Source organism: Carassius gibelio, chromosome B15, assembly GCF_023724105.1.
Source record: "Carassius gibelio isolate Cgi1373 ecotype wild population from Czech Republic chromosome B15, carGib1.2-hapl.c, whole genome shotgun sequence".
NCBI classification, from domain to species: domain Eukaryota; kingdom Metazoa; phylum Chordata; class Actinopteri; order Cypriniformes; family Cyprinidae; genus Carassius; species Carassius gibelio.
The window spans coordinates 11989497-12005935 of record NC_068410.1 but is presented as its reverse complement, the minus strand read 5'-3'; the positions used below and the strand labels follow the sequence as shown (position 1 = coordinate 12005935).

At 36.2% G+C, this 16439-nt stretch overlaps 1 protein-coding gene across 2 annotated transcripts in view; it reads right to left on the bottom strand.

Moving 5' to 3' along the window:
- dph1 (diphthamide biosynthesis 1) overlaps nt 1-16439 on the bottom strand; it is a 91658-nt gene continuing 75219 nt past the window's right edge. Inside the window, exons 10-12 of one of the 2 annotated variants that reach the window (XM_052576346.1) lie at nt 8847-8925; nt 2254-2388; nt 1-678 (exon numbers count right to left, since the gene is read on the bottom strand). In XM_052576346.1, the coding sequence (XP_052432306.1) occupies nt 598-678; nt 2254-2388; nt 8847-8925 (295 nt within the window). In that variant the 3' untranslated portion in view covers nt 1-597. The remainder of the gene's footprint in view (nt 679-2253; nt 2389-8846; nt 8926-16439) is intronic. The other variant, XM_052576348.1, reaches the window with a different exon arrangement.

The following is a 16439-nucleotide window of genomic DNA, read 5'->3' as shown; positions in this document are numbered from 1 at the left end:
TTGTAAACATTTAATTTTATTTTGCGCGTAACTAAAACACATCCTGTACAAAACATTCAAAGAGCTCCTTTCTGTTGGAGAACCTCTCATCCCGGCATAATAGGAAATAAAAAAGTCAGAGTTGGAATTCAGATCGAGTATTATCTTCCTCTGCAGAAGAATAATTCTGAACGCGCTCTCATTTCCCGCTGTAATTTTGAAAGGATGAAGGTCACTTATGCAAAGTGGCTGGCAGCTCCTTTCTAACTGAGGGACAAGATGATTATGTTAAACTAAAACCACCCACTCGCCGCAAGACGAAACATTGTGCATTCAGGGTCAGCGTTTCTTTTTCAATGGATTATCTCTGCCTAACACACACCAGTGACATGTCAGCGCACAAAACACACACACATACAGACTTCACATTTTTGTGTCTTTCTCTCTCACACACTTTCTCTCACTTGCGTTTTTTTCTCTCTCTCACTGTCTCGTGTCAACCAGGGTTGATTTGATGAAGTGTGTTGGCTGTAATGTCAATAGTGAGATTTGATTGGCTTGCTTGTCTCTTGCAGATGTCCATGGTGAGCTGTGGTTGGCTGTTTTAATAGGGCTGTGCTATTCCGGCTGGCAGCCACAGGAGGCGCTCTGTTCACGGCCACAGCTCTTCACCTGCTGACCGGCATCTGAACCCGCCTTCTGTCGAAGACAAAGAGAGATAACTGGAGTCCAAGCAAACTACAAAACAGAAGGTCATCTCCTTATGCGTATTTAAAAACTCACAGTTTCTTTTTATTGTATTGGTGCACTTTGCATTTTCAAAGATCAGGAAAATAAAGGACATTTTATCTGTCACTAATTGTGGCAGGTGTGGGCCTGTTCTTATGCAACATATTAATAATTCAATTTTGTCACATATAAAAGGCACTTGATAGTAAAAAAAAAATATATATTTTGAGACCGATGCAGGAAATCTACTGCTATTAAATTCTGTCAACATTTCTTTACTCTTGCGTCGTCCCAAACCTGTATGTGGAACACAAAAGAAAATATTTTATAGAATGTTACCAAACCACTTTGGACACCCTTAATTTCTACTGTATGGACAAAAATTTAATGAATTCCTTAAATGATCTTCTTTTATGTTCCAAAGAAGAAAAAGAAATGCATACAGGTTTGGAATGACATGATGGTGAGTAAATGATAACAATAATTTTTTTTGGGGTGAACTATTTCTTAAAGAACTTTAACATTTGTAAATAGTTAACACCTAATTTATATAAGGCACTGATAATTATCTTTAATCAGGCTCTTATTGAAATAACATTTTGCCTCAATTAAAATTTATTAGACCTAAACATTTAAAGAGAAAAAAGCTATTAAAGGTATTCTGTGCAATTATTTTGCCTGAATTAAATTTACTATAGGTCACAGAATTGACCTGACTAGTATTAGTAAGATGGTGGTCACGAAAAATAAACCATGGACCCCAATACCATGCGTACAGAATATGATATTTGAAATAACAAACTATGGAATTTGTAATTAAAAAAAAAAAGCCGTAAAAATGTAGAAACTACAAAAACAACTTTGATAAAAGTAAATTATTCCCCAATATTTAATGTTACTGTGTCACTATTTCAACAATGTCCTTACTACTTTTCTGGTCCCTGAACGTGGTAGCTGGGTAACTGTATATGCAGGATCAGAAAGCTCTAGGTTCTCATCAAAAATATCAGAATTTGTGTTCCGAAGATGAACAGAGGTCTTATGGCTTTGGAACGTAATTAATGACATCATTTAAATTTTTAGGTGAACTATCCCTTTAACAACTGTGTCAGACTAATATAGAAAATATCAACACTGACATCAGCTTTTCCAACATAAAGCATATTAACAAGCCAGCAGAATGCTGGTTATTAACACTGACCCTTCAGTATTTTAAGACAGGATTATTTTACACTTGCTGCTGCTTCTCACTGATGAGCCATTCAGGCCTTGAGAAACTAATAACACCAAACATCACTCCCATAAGTACACATGTACACGAGCTGAAGGGGTGTTTTAGTGCAAGAACAGATGCCCAGATTCTCTGTTAGCTTTCATCACTAGGTGGCACTGTGATATCATTTTCATTATAACATATCTAATAGTATATTTATCATATATTATTTTAAAAAATAGTTAACACTGTGCAAATAACAGCACATTACTTCGGCATTACATCATGGATACATTATTATCTCTGCAAAGATAAACTTGGTATATAGACACCTGCACAGGTTTGCGAGAAGGCCTTTTTGGTTGGTTGTCAGGGTGATTAGGAGTCCAGGCCCCCAGGCTCTGATTGGAATAGAAATCCATAGGATACACCTCCTGCCATCCCACCTGCTGCAGCGCTACTGCTGCCTGAAAGAGAGAGGGATTTTTAATTAAAGACATCAGACTGCAGCATCAAACACTGTAGCTGCAAGCCAGAGGAACAGCAAGAATCTTGAGAAAACAACATGGCAGGGCTGCCAACAGCTGACGGGTCGATACACACATCAGCTATGAGCGCAATCGGATATCAAGGGAGCTCTAGTCAAACACGGCGCTTCTCATCTAAGAGGGCAAGTCACCTGACTCTCACACCGCATACCATCTCCCGGATGGCTCTATGTATTACCAATGCACAAAGATCTTCCCCCACTGGCGGAATGCACAGAGCGGAGCCTCTTAGTCGAGGTGAGAGCCGTGCTGTTCCATGTGACCTACAAATGCAGACGAATACATTAGCGGGCCTCGAGAGGAATGCAGGAGTTCCTCGTGCATGTGGCTATATTACAGAAATTCCGGCAGGATCTCAGCCGTCAGACTGAGCTGCTTATATGAATAATCAATGCCCCGTGTTCGTCTCCGCCCGTGGGCACGTATACCCACTGCACAAGCGAGATGCGCTGTAACGTACAGCTTTAATACCGCGGGAGAAATGACAAACACCCCCGCCTCCGGTGAAGGACTGTCTCTCTCTGCTGACAATACTACAATACCTCACAAACAAACGCTTCTTCATAAATCTCTCTTAAATACCCTTCAAAACCTAATGCTGCAGTCACTTGCTTTTATTGACGGAAAAAGCGACAGTGGAGAGGTTCTCGCCCTGAATGTTTTTCTGTGAAAATCGAGGCTTCTGAAATATAGCAGGCTATGTATTTAATTATTTAGACTCTTATTAACCCTACATAGAAATTTTATAAAATATATTTTTTGAAATATTCTTTGGTAAGGGCTGTGACCAAACTACAAATCAAAAGCCTGGAAAGACTTACTTGCATTTTATTATTAATATTTTAATATAACAGTTAAAACCAAAAAGAACAAGTGGAAGAAGAAGTATGCAGAGACCAAAAAGTTAAACTATTTATACACAGGCACTATTGCACTATTCATTTAGTAGAAAACTAAATATATATGAATATACATTTTTTAAATATATAGTTTCACATTAATACAAATGTAACTAATTATTAATAAAAAAAATAAAACATTAAAAACAATTGTGTGTGTGTGTACATATATATGGGCATAGATGGTGGGCATAGATTAATCTTTTTAATCTAGATTAATCTCACTGTAATCTTGGAATGAATCTAGATTAAAATGGCTCATTTGAATTCCCCCGAAGGCATTCAGAATATGTGTGCTCCCCAAATAAAATAATGACTAAAAGTAACGTTAAGTCTTTGAGAACGGGTTTCTCAAGACAGGTGGTGCATTAGACCAGGGACTCCTCTCATGTTTCCAAAATGCATCATAAAGTGCTTGAGAAAGCTGTAAACTAATTTCACATTGCACAAGGTGCAGCACGCAGCACATTAACGCCGACAATGGCCCACCACTAATATATATATATATATATATATATATATATATATATATATATACACACACACACACTGTACATTTATATATATTTACATACATCATAAACATAATAAATGTTATTACATAAGAATCATGTAAGATAAAAAATTCAAGAAATGTATACACAGAAACTACTTCAATTTTTTTTATATTTATTATGTGAATAATAATAATAATAATAATAATAAATCAATAATCAAACTAGGAAATGAAAAAAAGAAAAGGAATTAGGTAAACACCAAAAAGTCACGATGTTTATAAATAAGCACTATTTAACTACTTACATGTTTATGAAAAAATAAATTAATAAAAAGAATAAAATAAAATAAGAATGGTGCTGTACGATATATTAACACTGATGTTAAATCATCTTAATAATATTAAATTCATACATTTCTGTGTGAATGTACTGTAGTCAATCAGCTATGTTGAAAATTATGATTTTTTTTATTTTATTTTATTTTATTATGAGATAAGATCTTGGATGAGCTTTTTATCTGCTTTGGATGTGCTGCCAACACCAGTCTTACGTTCCACTCTCCTTCCATCCATCGTGTTCTTATTAACCCTGGCACATGCATCTCTCTTTCACTGGCTTTTCATCAGAGCTGTGCATAAGCCACCTGCTAATCCCTGCACTGACATGAGAGGCAAGTGTGTCATATTGACTATAAATATATCATGAGACACACTGAAAATGACTGCCCTTTTTCTCTTTCTTCATACTTCCCTTTCACACTCCCTTACATCCTCTCATTTCTTGACTTCACAGAAAAAGCAAACACAAGCAGAAATGCATTAAGGTGGCAGCTTCTGAAAATACTTTTACTATGAACTCCATGTTTAAGCAAACCGGCTGGGCAGGAACACCGTTACCCCTTTTATTATGGACTGAGCTTTCACAAAACATCAGCATGTTATTGCTGCATTTTAATGTATTCTCATAATGCCATATTTGCTCTACGCTTCTACGACACTGAATGCGCTGAGCTCCAGCGTGGGCCAAGCAGCAATGAGAATGGATTACGGTGGCGTGTAGAATATGAGAGCCACATATGATTATACAGTGCTTCAATATGGCTCTACTGAGCATTATCATTATTCACTAAGAGATACGATGCCATAAAAACTCAACATAAATGAGCTTCTCCTAGCACAGTGGGTACATTGTTGCTATAGACCGATATATCGTGCAGGATGATTAATAGGCTGATATTTAGTCATTTTGTGAGGCGTCGGCAGATATCCATGCATGCTTGGCTGATAAACAGAAGATAGCCCTCTTGACAGTTTTAAAATAATGCAAGTTAACAGCATTGTCAATGGATAGTGCACATGGTGAATTTTAAATAAGCACTGCATAAAATATCTGATTATATCTTAGGACTGTGGACATAATGATGTCTGTATACAAATAATAATAGTCATATTGAAATTAACTTTCTGTCCTAATCAAATCCTAGTAATCCTCACATCTGAAAATTCATTAATTTAGTTTACAGTAGGTTAGGTTTAAGGTTATATTATACAAATACAAGTTTGTGGTCGGTAAGACTTTTTAAAACGTTTTTCAAGTCTTTTAAGCTCACAAATGCTGCATTTGTTTCATTGCATTTATTTGAGTATTATTGTGAAATATTTTACGATTTTCTTCAGTGTCACATGATCCTTCAGAAATAATTTTAATATGCTGATTCATTGCTCAAGAAACTTTTTTTTATTATCAATGTTGAAAAAAGTTGTTCTATCCAGCACAACTTTTTTTAACTTATTTTTTTTTAACCATTATCAAGGCCTTTACCTTACTCTTTTCATAATTTTAATGTGCCCTTGCTAAAATAAAAGTATTTACTGAAAAGTATTTCACTGATTCTGGTTCTTTTAATTGTGATGATTTTGGCTCACATTTAACAAAAACCTACCAATTCACTATCTTAACAAATTAGAATACTTCATGAGACCAATTAAAAAAAAAATGTGTGAACTGTTGGCCTACTGGAAAGTATGTTTATTTACTGTACATGTAAGTAATACTCTGTAGGGCCTCCCTTTTGCTTTAATTATTGCCTCAATTCAGCATGGCATGGAGGTGATCAGTTTGTGGCACTGCTGAGGTGGTATGGAAGACCAGCTTTCTTTGACAGTGGCCTTCAGCTCATCTGCATATATTTTTTATGGGGTTCAGGTGAGTTTGCTGGCCAGTCAAACACACCAACACCACATTTAAACAACTTTTGGTGCTTTTGGCAGTGTGAGCAGGTGCCAAATCCTGCTGGAAAATGAAATCACAGCATTTTCAAAAAGCTCGTCAGCAGAAGGAAGCATGAAGTGCTCCAAAATTTCCTGGTAAACGGGTGCAATGACTTTGGTTTTCAAAAAAAAAAAACAATTGGACCAACACCAGCAGATGACATTGCACTCCAAATCATCACAGACTCTTGGAAACTTAACACTGGACTCAAAGCAAGTTGGGCTATGAGCTTCTTCACACTTCCTCCAAACTCTAGGACCTTTGTTTCCAAATGAAATACAAAACTTGCTCTCATCTGAAAAGAGGACCAGTTTTTCTTCTCCTTAGCCCAGGTAAGACCCCTCTGGCATTGTCTGTGGTTCAGGAGTGGCTTAACAAGAGAAATACGACAACTGTAGCCACATTTTTTGACACGTCTGTATGCCTTGACCCCAACCTCAGTCCATTCCTTGTGAACTTCACTCAAATTCCTGAATTGATTTTGCTTGACAATCCTCATAAGGCTGCTGTTCTCTTGGTTGGTTGTGCATCTTTTTCTTCCACACTTTTTTCTTCCACTCAACTTTCAGTTAACATGCTTGGATACAGCACTCTGTGAACATCCAGCTTCTTTGCCAATGAATGTTTGATGCTTACCCTTCCTTGTGAAGGGTGTCAATAATTGTCCTCTGGACAACTATCAGATCAGCAGTCTTACACATGATTGTGTATGCTAGTGAACCAAACTGAGAGAACATTTTGAAGGCTCAGGAAACCTTTGCAGGTGTTTTGAGTTGATTAGCTGATTGGCATGTCACCATATTCTAATTTGTTGAGATAGTGAATTAGTGGGTTTTTGTTTAATGTGAGCCAAAATCATCACAATTAAAAGAACCAAGGACTTAAATTACTTCAGTATGTGCGCACTGAATTTAATACATGAGTTTCACAATTTGAGTTGAATTACTGAAATGAACTTTTCCACAACATTCTAATTTGAGATGGACCTGTATGTATAAGTTTATCATATAACATAAGCATATGTTATATATATTTATATTTTAATATATAAGCCATCATTCCAGTCTACCAAAAAAATCCTTCTAATGTGCTAATTGGTACTCAAGAAACAAACATATTTCTGAAAACCTATCAGTATTTTGTTCTTATAAGAGATGAAGACTATTTCATGCACGGCTGTCTTGAAAAAAGCCAGCAAACTGGATCAAATAAGGACAGCGAGAGAAGAGAACAGCCCATGTGCACAACAACATGAGGACAAGCACATCAGAGCCTCAAGTAGAGTCTCAGCTGGCAGCTTCATTGAACAGTGCACACTAAACACCAGCTTCTGGCCTTTAGGCAGAGTTTCAAAGAAAAAGCCACATCTGACATCTGGCAAATAAGCAGAAAATGGTAGATCGGCTAAAGAATATAAAAATAACACATGGCAAGTTATTATGGATGAGTGAATCCAAGTTTGAAATGAAGTGGAAACGGTTTGAACTTTTATTATGGATGGGTGATTCTAAGTTTAAGATGTTGTGGATATTGTTTAAACATACAGTAAAAGTCTGCAACACTGCCATCGCTGTAAGCTGAAAATTCGCTGACAAATAATGTTTAAAGAATACAGTACTACTTTTTATTTTCTATTATTTGTAATGCAATATACTTTCATTTGTGACAGATACAATGCACACATTAAATAAAAGCAAATAAAATAAAATAAAACAGTGATTTTCTAAATTATAATTATTATTTTTTAAATGTAAGGCAAATTTTTATAAATATAAAGCAAACAAAGTTTTATGTATTACATTACATAAAAATAATGTGATAAGTATATATATACTTGTCTATATATATATATACTTGTATAAAATATATATATATATATATATATATATATATATATATATATATATATATATATATATATATATATATATATAGACAAGGATTATATCAGCTATAGGACAAGCTCATCTCCAGATATCAGTATTGATTTTTGTATCAGCCACAGAAAACCCAATACTAGTCGACCAATAATAAATATTCCTGATAGACTAAGCAAGAAGAGTAACAGGCATCCTAATGAGGTCTATCTGCAGATAAAAATCCACCAGATGTTTCTCTTTTGCATCTGGGAATGGGGAATAGGGATTTAACAGAGACACATATCCCAAGAAAAACGCTTGGTGTGTGATTCTGGCTAAGTCCTGTTTTGGCATGACATGAATCGAGATGCGCATTTGCTTCTGGTGATAAGAGAGAGAGAGAAAGATACGTTTGGAGAGGTACTGCAGTTAGTCGGCCATTGGGAGGAGCTACTGTTCCACCCTGAGCTGGCAGACTCATCCTGTCTGTCTCTGAGGAGTAGAGACGGTGGGTAAACAAACCCTGCTCCTTCACTAGCATTGATGTGTGTGCGTAGATGTTTGTTTGTGAGCACTAACACACACAGGTGGTTCACACAAATGCATACACAGCCTTTATGTCCCAAAGGCACTCAGACATGGCCAGAAACACTCATGACAAACATGACGGGCAGCATGTGGACTGACAGGGCAGATGAGAACATCAGCAGGGAAAGTACAGATGTGTGGCGTGTGTTAAGAGAAATGGGGATTCTCTTAAGGTCTGCTGGGGTTCTTTTTGTCCTCGCTTTCATAGTCAAGTACAGTAAATTGAGGATTGTGCTGTGTGCATGTATGCAAGCCTTGTGTACCTCATATGGAGACAGCAAGGGCTTGGAGAAAGCCGTTCCCCAGTCGATGGAGAGGCGAGGACAAGCGATCTGCACCCATCTATGAAGAAAAAGGAGTAGAGAGAGACCTAGTTAAAAAAAATCTAAGTAAAACTGTATTTGTTTGCAAACCAGTTTACTTTGAGATATGTGATTACATCAGAGTGAGAACAAAACGTAGTGCTTTTTATTCAAAATTATCAGATCGCTAAAAGTTGTCTCGTCAGGGTGAAAAGATACACACAGAGTGGGTGTGATATAAAATGTTATCAAAATATTAAATATAAAGTCTCCATGGGGAATTCTGTGATAACTAAAAAGGGGTATGATTTCCGTACTACTGTGACTGGTTGAAGACAAGGTTTTAAACAATATCAGACCAATAAAAGTAGAATAAAGAGATTAAAGGACAAGTGTGAATATAATTGTTTTTATTTGGAATGACGTGCACACACAACAAGACCAGGCATCTAATTAAATTAAATTATTAATTTTATGTTCACTGGAATTTGCATATAGTAACCCTTAAGGATGTGCAAAATTATATTTTTTCCAAATAAAATATTCTATATAAAATAAATCTAAATATAGTTGACCACAGTGACCGGAATCTGTGAATATTTAAAAATGAAACAAAATCAGTGTTAATTTAGTATTATTTATATACTATTATTAGTAGCTATTACTATTTTAAATTAACTTTTAAATAATATAAATACATTCATATACATAATAAATAACATATTTGAATTAGCTTTATTTGCACTTTTAACATTTTAATTTTAGTTTGTTTAATGTACTTTTGCAATTTAATTTTTTTTTGCTTTTAAATATTTATATGTAGTTTGAAGTAAGAGTCGACAAATATGTGTTTTTCAGGGCCGATACCGATTATTACAGATCAAGTAGACTGATCACCAATATTTTGAACTGATATATGTCTGGTGTAAAAATTAAACAATGTAAAAAATTAAGAACAACAAGGGTTCTGACAAAACACTTTCTTTAAATGCTTTTAAATAAGTTTATTGGCAAATGAGTTTTGAAAATGATCAACACCGATAACCATAAAAATGCTTAATGTCGGTGCCGATAATTTATTCATTAAATAATTATTTTATTAATTATTTAATTAAAGCTTTATTAATTCAAAGTTTTTCATTTTGTATTTCTATTTCATTTCAAAGTTATTTCTACTTACTTACAGCAATGATTTACAATAGCATTAGTTAAAAACAGGGTAATTTTGTTTTAGTTAACTAATACAATAAATAAATAAAAAAATAAACTAAATAAACTAAATGTTAACTGAGATAAAATACAAAACTAATAATTTTCGTCATCTAGTTGCCAAGGAAATATTTCTCATTTTCAGTCAGAAATGCTTGATTCAGTAAAAAAATATTAAATAACTAAATAAATAAACCTGGTTAACAATAACATTGAATAAAATATACCTTATACTATTTAAGAAGTGTGAAGGAAAAGCGAGACACACACCCCCAACACACACACACACACTTGAGGAAGCAGAGCACAGCTTGGCTCGCAGGGAGAATGTAAATGTGAATCTGAACTGCATTGATGTGCAGTGCTGATGCTCTCTCCTGTAAATATGAGAGTAAATCTGCACTAGCCTAAAGCTTCCCTGCAAAGCATTATTATTTAGACAAGCATGGAGTCAAATAAAATAAAGAAAGAACAAGGAGATGAGGCGGAAAAGGAAAGTGTGTTGAGGTGAGAAAGAGGCAGCGATAAGAAAGGGTAGGTGAGCAAAAACAACTGCACTGCAATGCCCTAGTCTCCACGGAGCTACCCTACATAGCAGCCAGACTGGGCGGCAGAGAAAGAGAATAAGAGAGAGCGAGAGAGAGAAGGAGGGACAGAAAAGAATAACAGTGACACGAGAGGTGAGGGAGGGCTCAGAGAGTCACATGAGGAACAGTATGAGTGATCGTTGGCAGGCAGAGCGAGAGAGTGTCTAGAGAAACTGCATTTGTCTTTTGAATGTGTGTTATGAATACAGAAGCACTGGAACTGGAATTGTGGGTATTCCGATGCCTAATGTTAAGTAAGAGAACATTCACTGCGTTTCACACACCTAAATGCCACACTTGGGAAACCAACAAGACAGCATCAATTTATTTTAAGTGGGCTTTAACAAAGCATGCAGTGTTGCATTAAAAAAGCAAGATGTACATCTCATACAAATAGTAATTTTACATAATATATAAATATACTTATATAAAATGTCTCAAGTGTTGGGAAGTAACTAGTTACATGTGATGGAATTACGTAATTACAAAATAAATGTAACTAATTTTTTACAGTTACTGAGAAAAAAATGTGCAATTAAATTAGTTACTTATGAAAATTTTAACATTTACAAAGGGGATTAAATCTGAACATTTACACACACATGACTGATTTCTTTCTCAAATTGCATTGCCTGCTCTAATATATGAGACACCAACGTTTCAGGAGTTTGGACAGAGAACTTTTTATTTTTTATATGCATTATTTCCCTTCATAGCTATAAAAAAAGGTTAAGGGCCCTATTTTAATTATCTAAAGTGTAAAGCGCACAGTGCAGGTGCACTCAAGATGTGTCAAAATCCACTTTTGTATTTTAACGACAGAAAAACAGATTTTAAATCTGTATCTAACCCTCCGAACATTCTCAAAGTAAAAAGAGCTGCTAAAGTCTGATTTTGTGGTGGCTGTGCTTTAAAATATAATTTAGATCCTTTTAATTCAAGCGATGAAGGATTTTGAGAAGTCTGACAGTAATCAGTGTTGAGAACTACTGTAAAGTTAACATTGTTTGAAAATGGTTAACGGTTGAAAAGATTTGTTAGAAATTTAGAAGAGTAATCAAATGTAATCAGTTTACATAACTGAATAGGGTAACTTGTAATCTGTAACCCATTACATTTCCAAATTAACCTCTCTGTTTATATATATATATATATATATATATATATATATATATATATATATATATATATATATATATATATATACACACACACACACACACACACACACACACACACACACACAGACACACACACACACACACACGCACACACACACACATGATATACAAAAATATGTAGGCTACCTTGGAACCTTTATAACTGGGTTAAGAATGTCTTAGTGAGTAACAGATCCATAATGCAAATCATAGTGTAGCTGGTTTGAATGTCTGTCAGTTCATCCAAAGATGTTTTCAAATGCAAGTGGTTCTCATGACCCCTCCAATCTTAGCCTTGAGCGTGACTCTGAATCCTTATTTGCTCCAGGGGGTTGCATCATGGTACAGTTTACCCATTGCCAAATGATCCACACAGCCTTAAAGCAAATAAATGAATGTCATTACATTAATGAAATCCTTTCTCTGGATCAAGATTTCTTAAAAAAAAAAAAAAAAAAAACGGATTAAAAATGGACACATTTGTTTAAATTAGTCACAGACTCATGCAACAGCTGCGTAACTTGACTACTGTGGTGGGAATTTGGTTAGTTTCACAGTGCCAGACATTTGATCAGTATAAAGTCTGACCCATATTCTGCCTCAATCTGGCCAAAAAGGGGCTGTTTGATGGACATGTGAAAGACCAACCACAGTCTACAGTACATATCTACAGTATCTATCTATCGATCCATCTATCTATAAACAGCATCTTCAAGGTAATATAGACCTCCTTGTGTAACACTGTATGGTGACAACCTTGTCTAGATTTAGAGAAATCCCAAGACAAACATCATACAAACAGAAAGCAGCAAAAAGCAAAGGCAGAGAGCTAAAGGCAACGGGAGTCTTCCTCAGAAGTCTTGTTCCAGACACACACAGACAGAGAGGGAAATAAGGAATGGGCGGTAAATGCAAATATGAATTTAGTATCTGTAACAGAATCGGATTTCAAATATGCAAGAGGGTTGGGGCTGCATCGGGAACCTCAGCACGCCACCAAATTCAATTTACAGACTTATCAGAGCCAGCATCTGTCCCCTCGCCAGAGACAGCCCTCACTGCAGGGAGCCATACGGGCAGAGACACACTCCTCCGTCTGGCCGCATCAAGCCCATTCTCCCAATCCACTTCTGCTTCACGGAGAAGAGGAGAGGTCAAAGACGTGTAATGATGCCTGTTTTGCTTCTGCTGAAATGGCCCCATCAGCATGTGAAGGCAGACCTGATGAGGGCAGGTTCCTAATGATCCCCTAACTGTCACCTGAAGGAGTGTGTGGGGGGGGGGGGGTAGGGTTGGGTGCAAACGTCACATCAAAGAGTCCAACAGAAGAAGGAAGAGGAACAGGAGGTCTGCGGTGACTGCAGGGGGGTTTTCATCATGCTGGTGGGAGCAGCAGCCCCAGTCGGCTCTCTCGGAGTGGAAATAATGGATTTTAATTAGCCACTCGACCAGCAGCATACAATAGCACAATTAACCTTTCCGATCCACAGGCAAATAGGCACCGGTGCCTCCAAATATCACTTAAAGCTAACAGAGATGTGCAATTACATTAGGCTTACAATTAAGGGCACGTATATGCGCCGGTGAATGCTGGAAGGAAACTTTCTGAAGTTTTCCCCAAGGCAGCCATCTGGATTTGCTTTAGATGTGCGAGCAAAGAGATGCAGGTTAGCTAAATCTCGTCTTAAATAGTCACAATAGCGTTTAAAAATGAAATCTTAGATCTTAATCAATGGTTTTTTCCCTACCTTGAGAAAAAAAAAAAAATCTAAAACCAGCCTAAACTGGTTGGCTGGTCTTAGCAGCTTTAAGCTGGAAGTAGCTGGTCTCCCAGAAGTGGTCAAAACCACTCTAAAAATGATATTTAGTTGTTAATGGCAGTAGCAGTATACTAAGCTACCTGGCTAGCTCGTTAGCTGCAAGCTAAAACCAAGTTTAGAAATGTTTAAATTTACTATTTGGGTTATGGGTTTTGGTTACATAATGTGATATGTATATATATAATTCTGATGTGGTCTCGTGTCTGTGCGTGTGTGGAAACATGATTCTTCAGTGTGGGCTGTCTCGCACAAGCTCTCACAGTTTCTGAGTATATCTGAAATCCATGCTCGGAGAGAGTGTACAGTACAGTATACAGTATGCGCTGTTTTGCATCACTGTTAAGATCAAACATCCAACAGGTATCTTGGCCTGTCTGGAGTGACATCCCAGGATGTATATCTGTCTGTCTGGACTGCCCGCTCTCAAACAAAATGCTCAATGCAAGATGCTGAGAGCGTCGAAAGGAAGAGTTCATAGCAAACTGGTAATTCTCCTCAAATCTCTTTCTAGCCTCTCCTAGAACCCCAGCTTCATGATACTGGGTCAATCCTGTACGCAGCACATTTTCATGTGCAAAAAATTTACACTACTGTTTAAAAGTTTGGAGTTAGTATTTTATTTGTTTTATTTAGCAAAGATTCATTAAATTGAGGAAAAATGCCAGTAAAGACATTTATATGTGGCAAAATATTTCAAATAAATTCTGTATTTGGAAATTTCTATTCATCAGTTTAAATCACAGTTTCCACGAAATATTTAAGAATCAATAATAGTAATAATAATAATAATAATAGTAATTAGGGCCGGGACTTTAACGCGTTAATTGAGATTAATTAATTACACAAAAAATAACACGTTAACTAAGATTAATTAATTACAGAAAAAAAATCCCACATTTTTAATAACTTATTTTTGCACCGCGGAACGTTTCTCACTGGATGAGTTTCCGCGGACCGATTATACTGGAGCACCAACTAGCGTTTGCATATCACCGCAGCTCATCGAGTCTCAAGTATCACCTCAACTCAAAACATATAGCAGCTAGCGTGGACTTTACACTTTATGTTGAACTATGTATTATTTTGTTGGTGCAACAGTTTATGTTGAACTCTTTATCGTTTTGGCCAAGGTTATTGAGAGTTGGACTTAGTATGTTATGGCCTCTGAAGCAACAGAGAGATAATTTCTAATAGTCAAGGTTTCCAATGTTCTGAATGTAATTGACAGTATTGTGTTTTACTTTATATAAAAAAAAAAATAAAAAAAATAAAAAAAAACACTTTACAGAAGGTTCCAGCACCTATAAGCTTCCTGAATTTCTGAAATGTACTATTTCTAAATTGTTTCTAAATATGCTATTGCTACACTTCATGGCAAAAATTGTACTGGTCTGCTAGACTTGGTTGAACAAAAATAAACAATATTTTGTTGCTTAAGCTTATGTATTCAGTCATTATTCAATGGTATACTATAAATCCATGTGAAAAATAATTACTTCTCACTGTTCTCAGGTCAAATATTTATATGCGATTAAAATGCGATCAATTTCGATTAATTAATTACGAAGCCTCTAATTAATAAGATTAATTTTTTTAATCGAGTCCCAGCCCTAATAATAATAATACAAACACACACAGAGTTTGACTCCTAACACTAGGGTTGTGGGTTTCCAATCTTGGGCAGGCAATACCACGACTTAGCTGCATCGAAACCCCAACTGCTCCCTGGGCGCTGCAGCATAAATGGCTGCCAACTGCTCAGTGTGTGTGTTCACTGCTCTGTGTTTGTGCACTTTGGATGGGTTAAATGCAGAGCACGAATTCTGAGTATGGGTCACCATACTTGGCTGAATGTCACGTCACTTTCACAAACACACACACTATAAAATAAAAACAGTTATTTTAAATTGTAATAACATTTCACATTTTTACTGTTTTACTCTTTGATCAAATGAATGCAGTCATAAGCAGCTTTAAAAAACATTAGAAAATCTTATTGACAACTTTTGAAAGGCGGTGTATTGTTTTGTAACTCATTTAACAATTCAACATGTTAAACATATCAAAATAACTTTTTAAAAGGAAACCAGTATGCAGTCATAAGCGGAATGTCAGAATGCTTCAAGTGTGTGACAAAAATGTTACGCTGCACACCGTACTGTGATGATGTGTCCCGGCACGGCAAAACAAAAACAATAAAACCCATTACAAATGAGGCATTTTTTGCATACAGTGGGGACATAAATACTGATTATAATGATTTACACTTATTGCGCTGCGTGAACATAATACCATGTCTGCATTTGTGATCTGCTTAAAACTTGCGTATTAATCATCAGTGGCAAATCCTTTACATATGAGAGTCATATGTGAGTCAGAAACCCCAGACTGTCCTTGCAAATATGGAACTGTCCCACTTTATAGAAACAGACACCGGTTACACGAGTTTGCCTTGCAGATAATAAAGTGAGAAGAATAGTATGTGTATTTGGTGTGCTGCCCAGTGAGAGGTCTCCAAGCTCGGCATTGGCCCGAACGCGGAGCGCTTCCTCCCCCCGGAATGTGTCGACGTGAGGAGTCAGGGTGGTGAAGGGATGCTTAAAGACTAGAGAGAATGAAAGTAAGGCTGCTATGATTATTTATAGTGGCTCTCTCTCATGGTGGTTGGATAGATGATGTGATTACTGATGGTGAATTATCTGCGTTGATTATCTGCGCGTGGTTCTTTTGTTTCTTTGCAACTTTACAGTTCTTCTTTATGCACCAAGAGCTTGTACA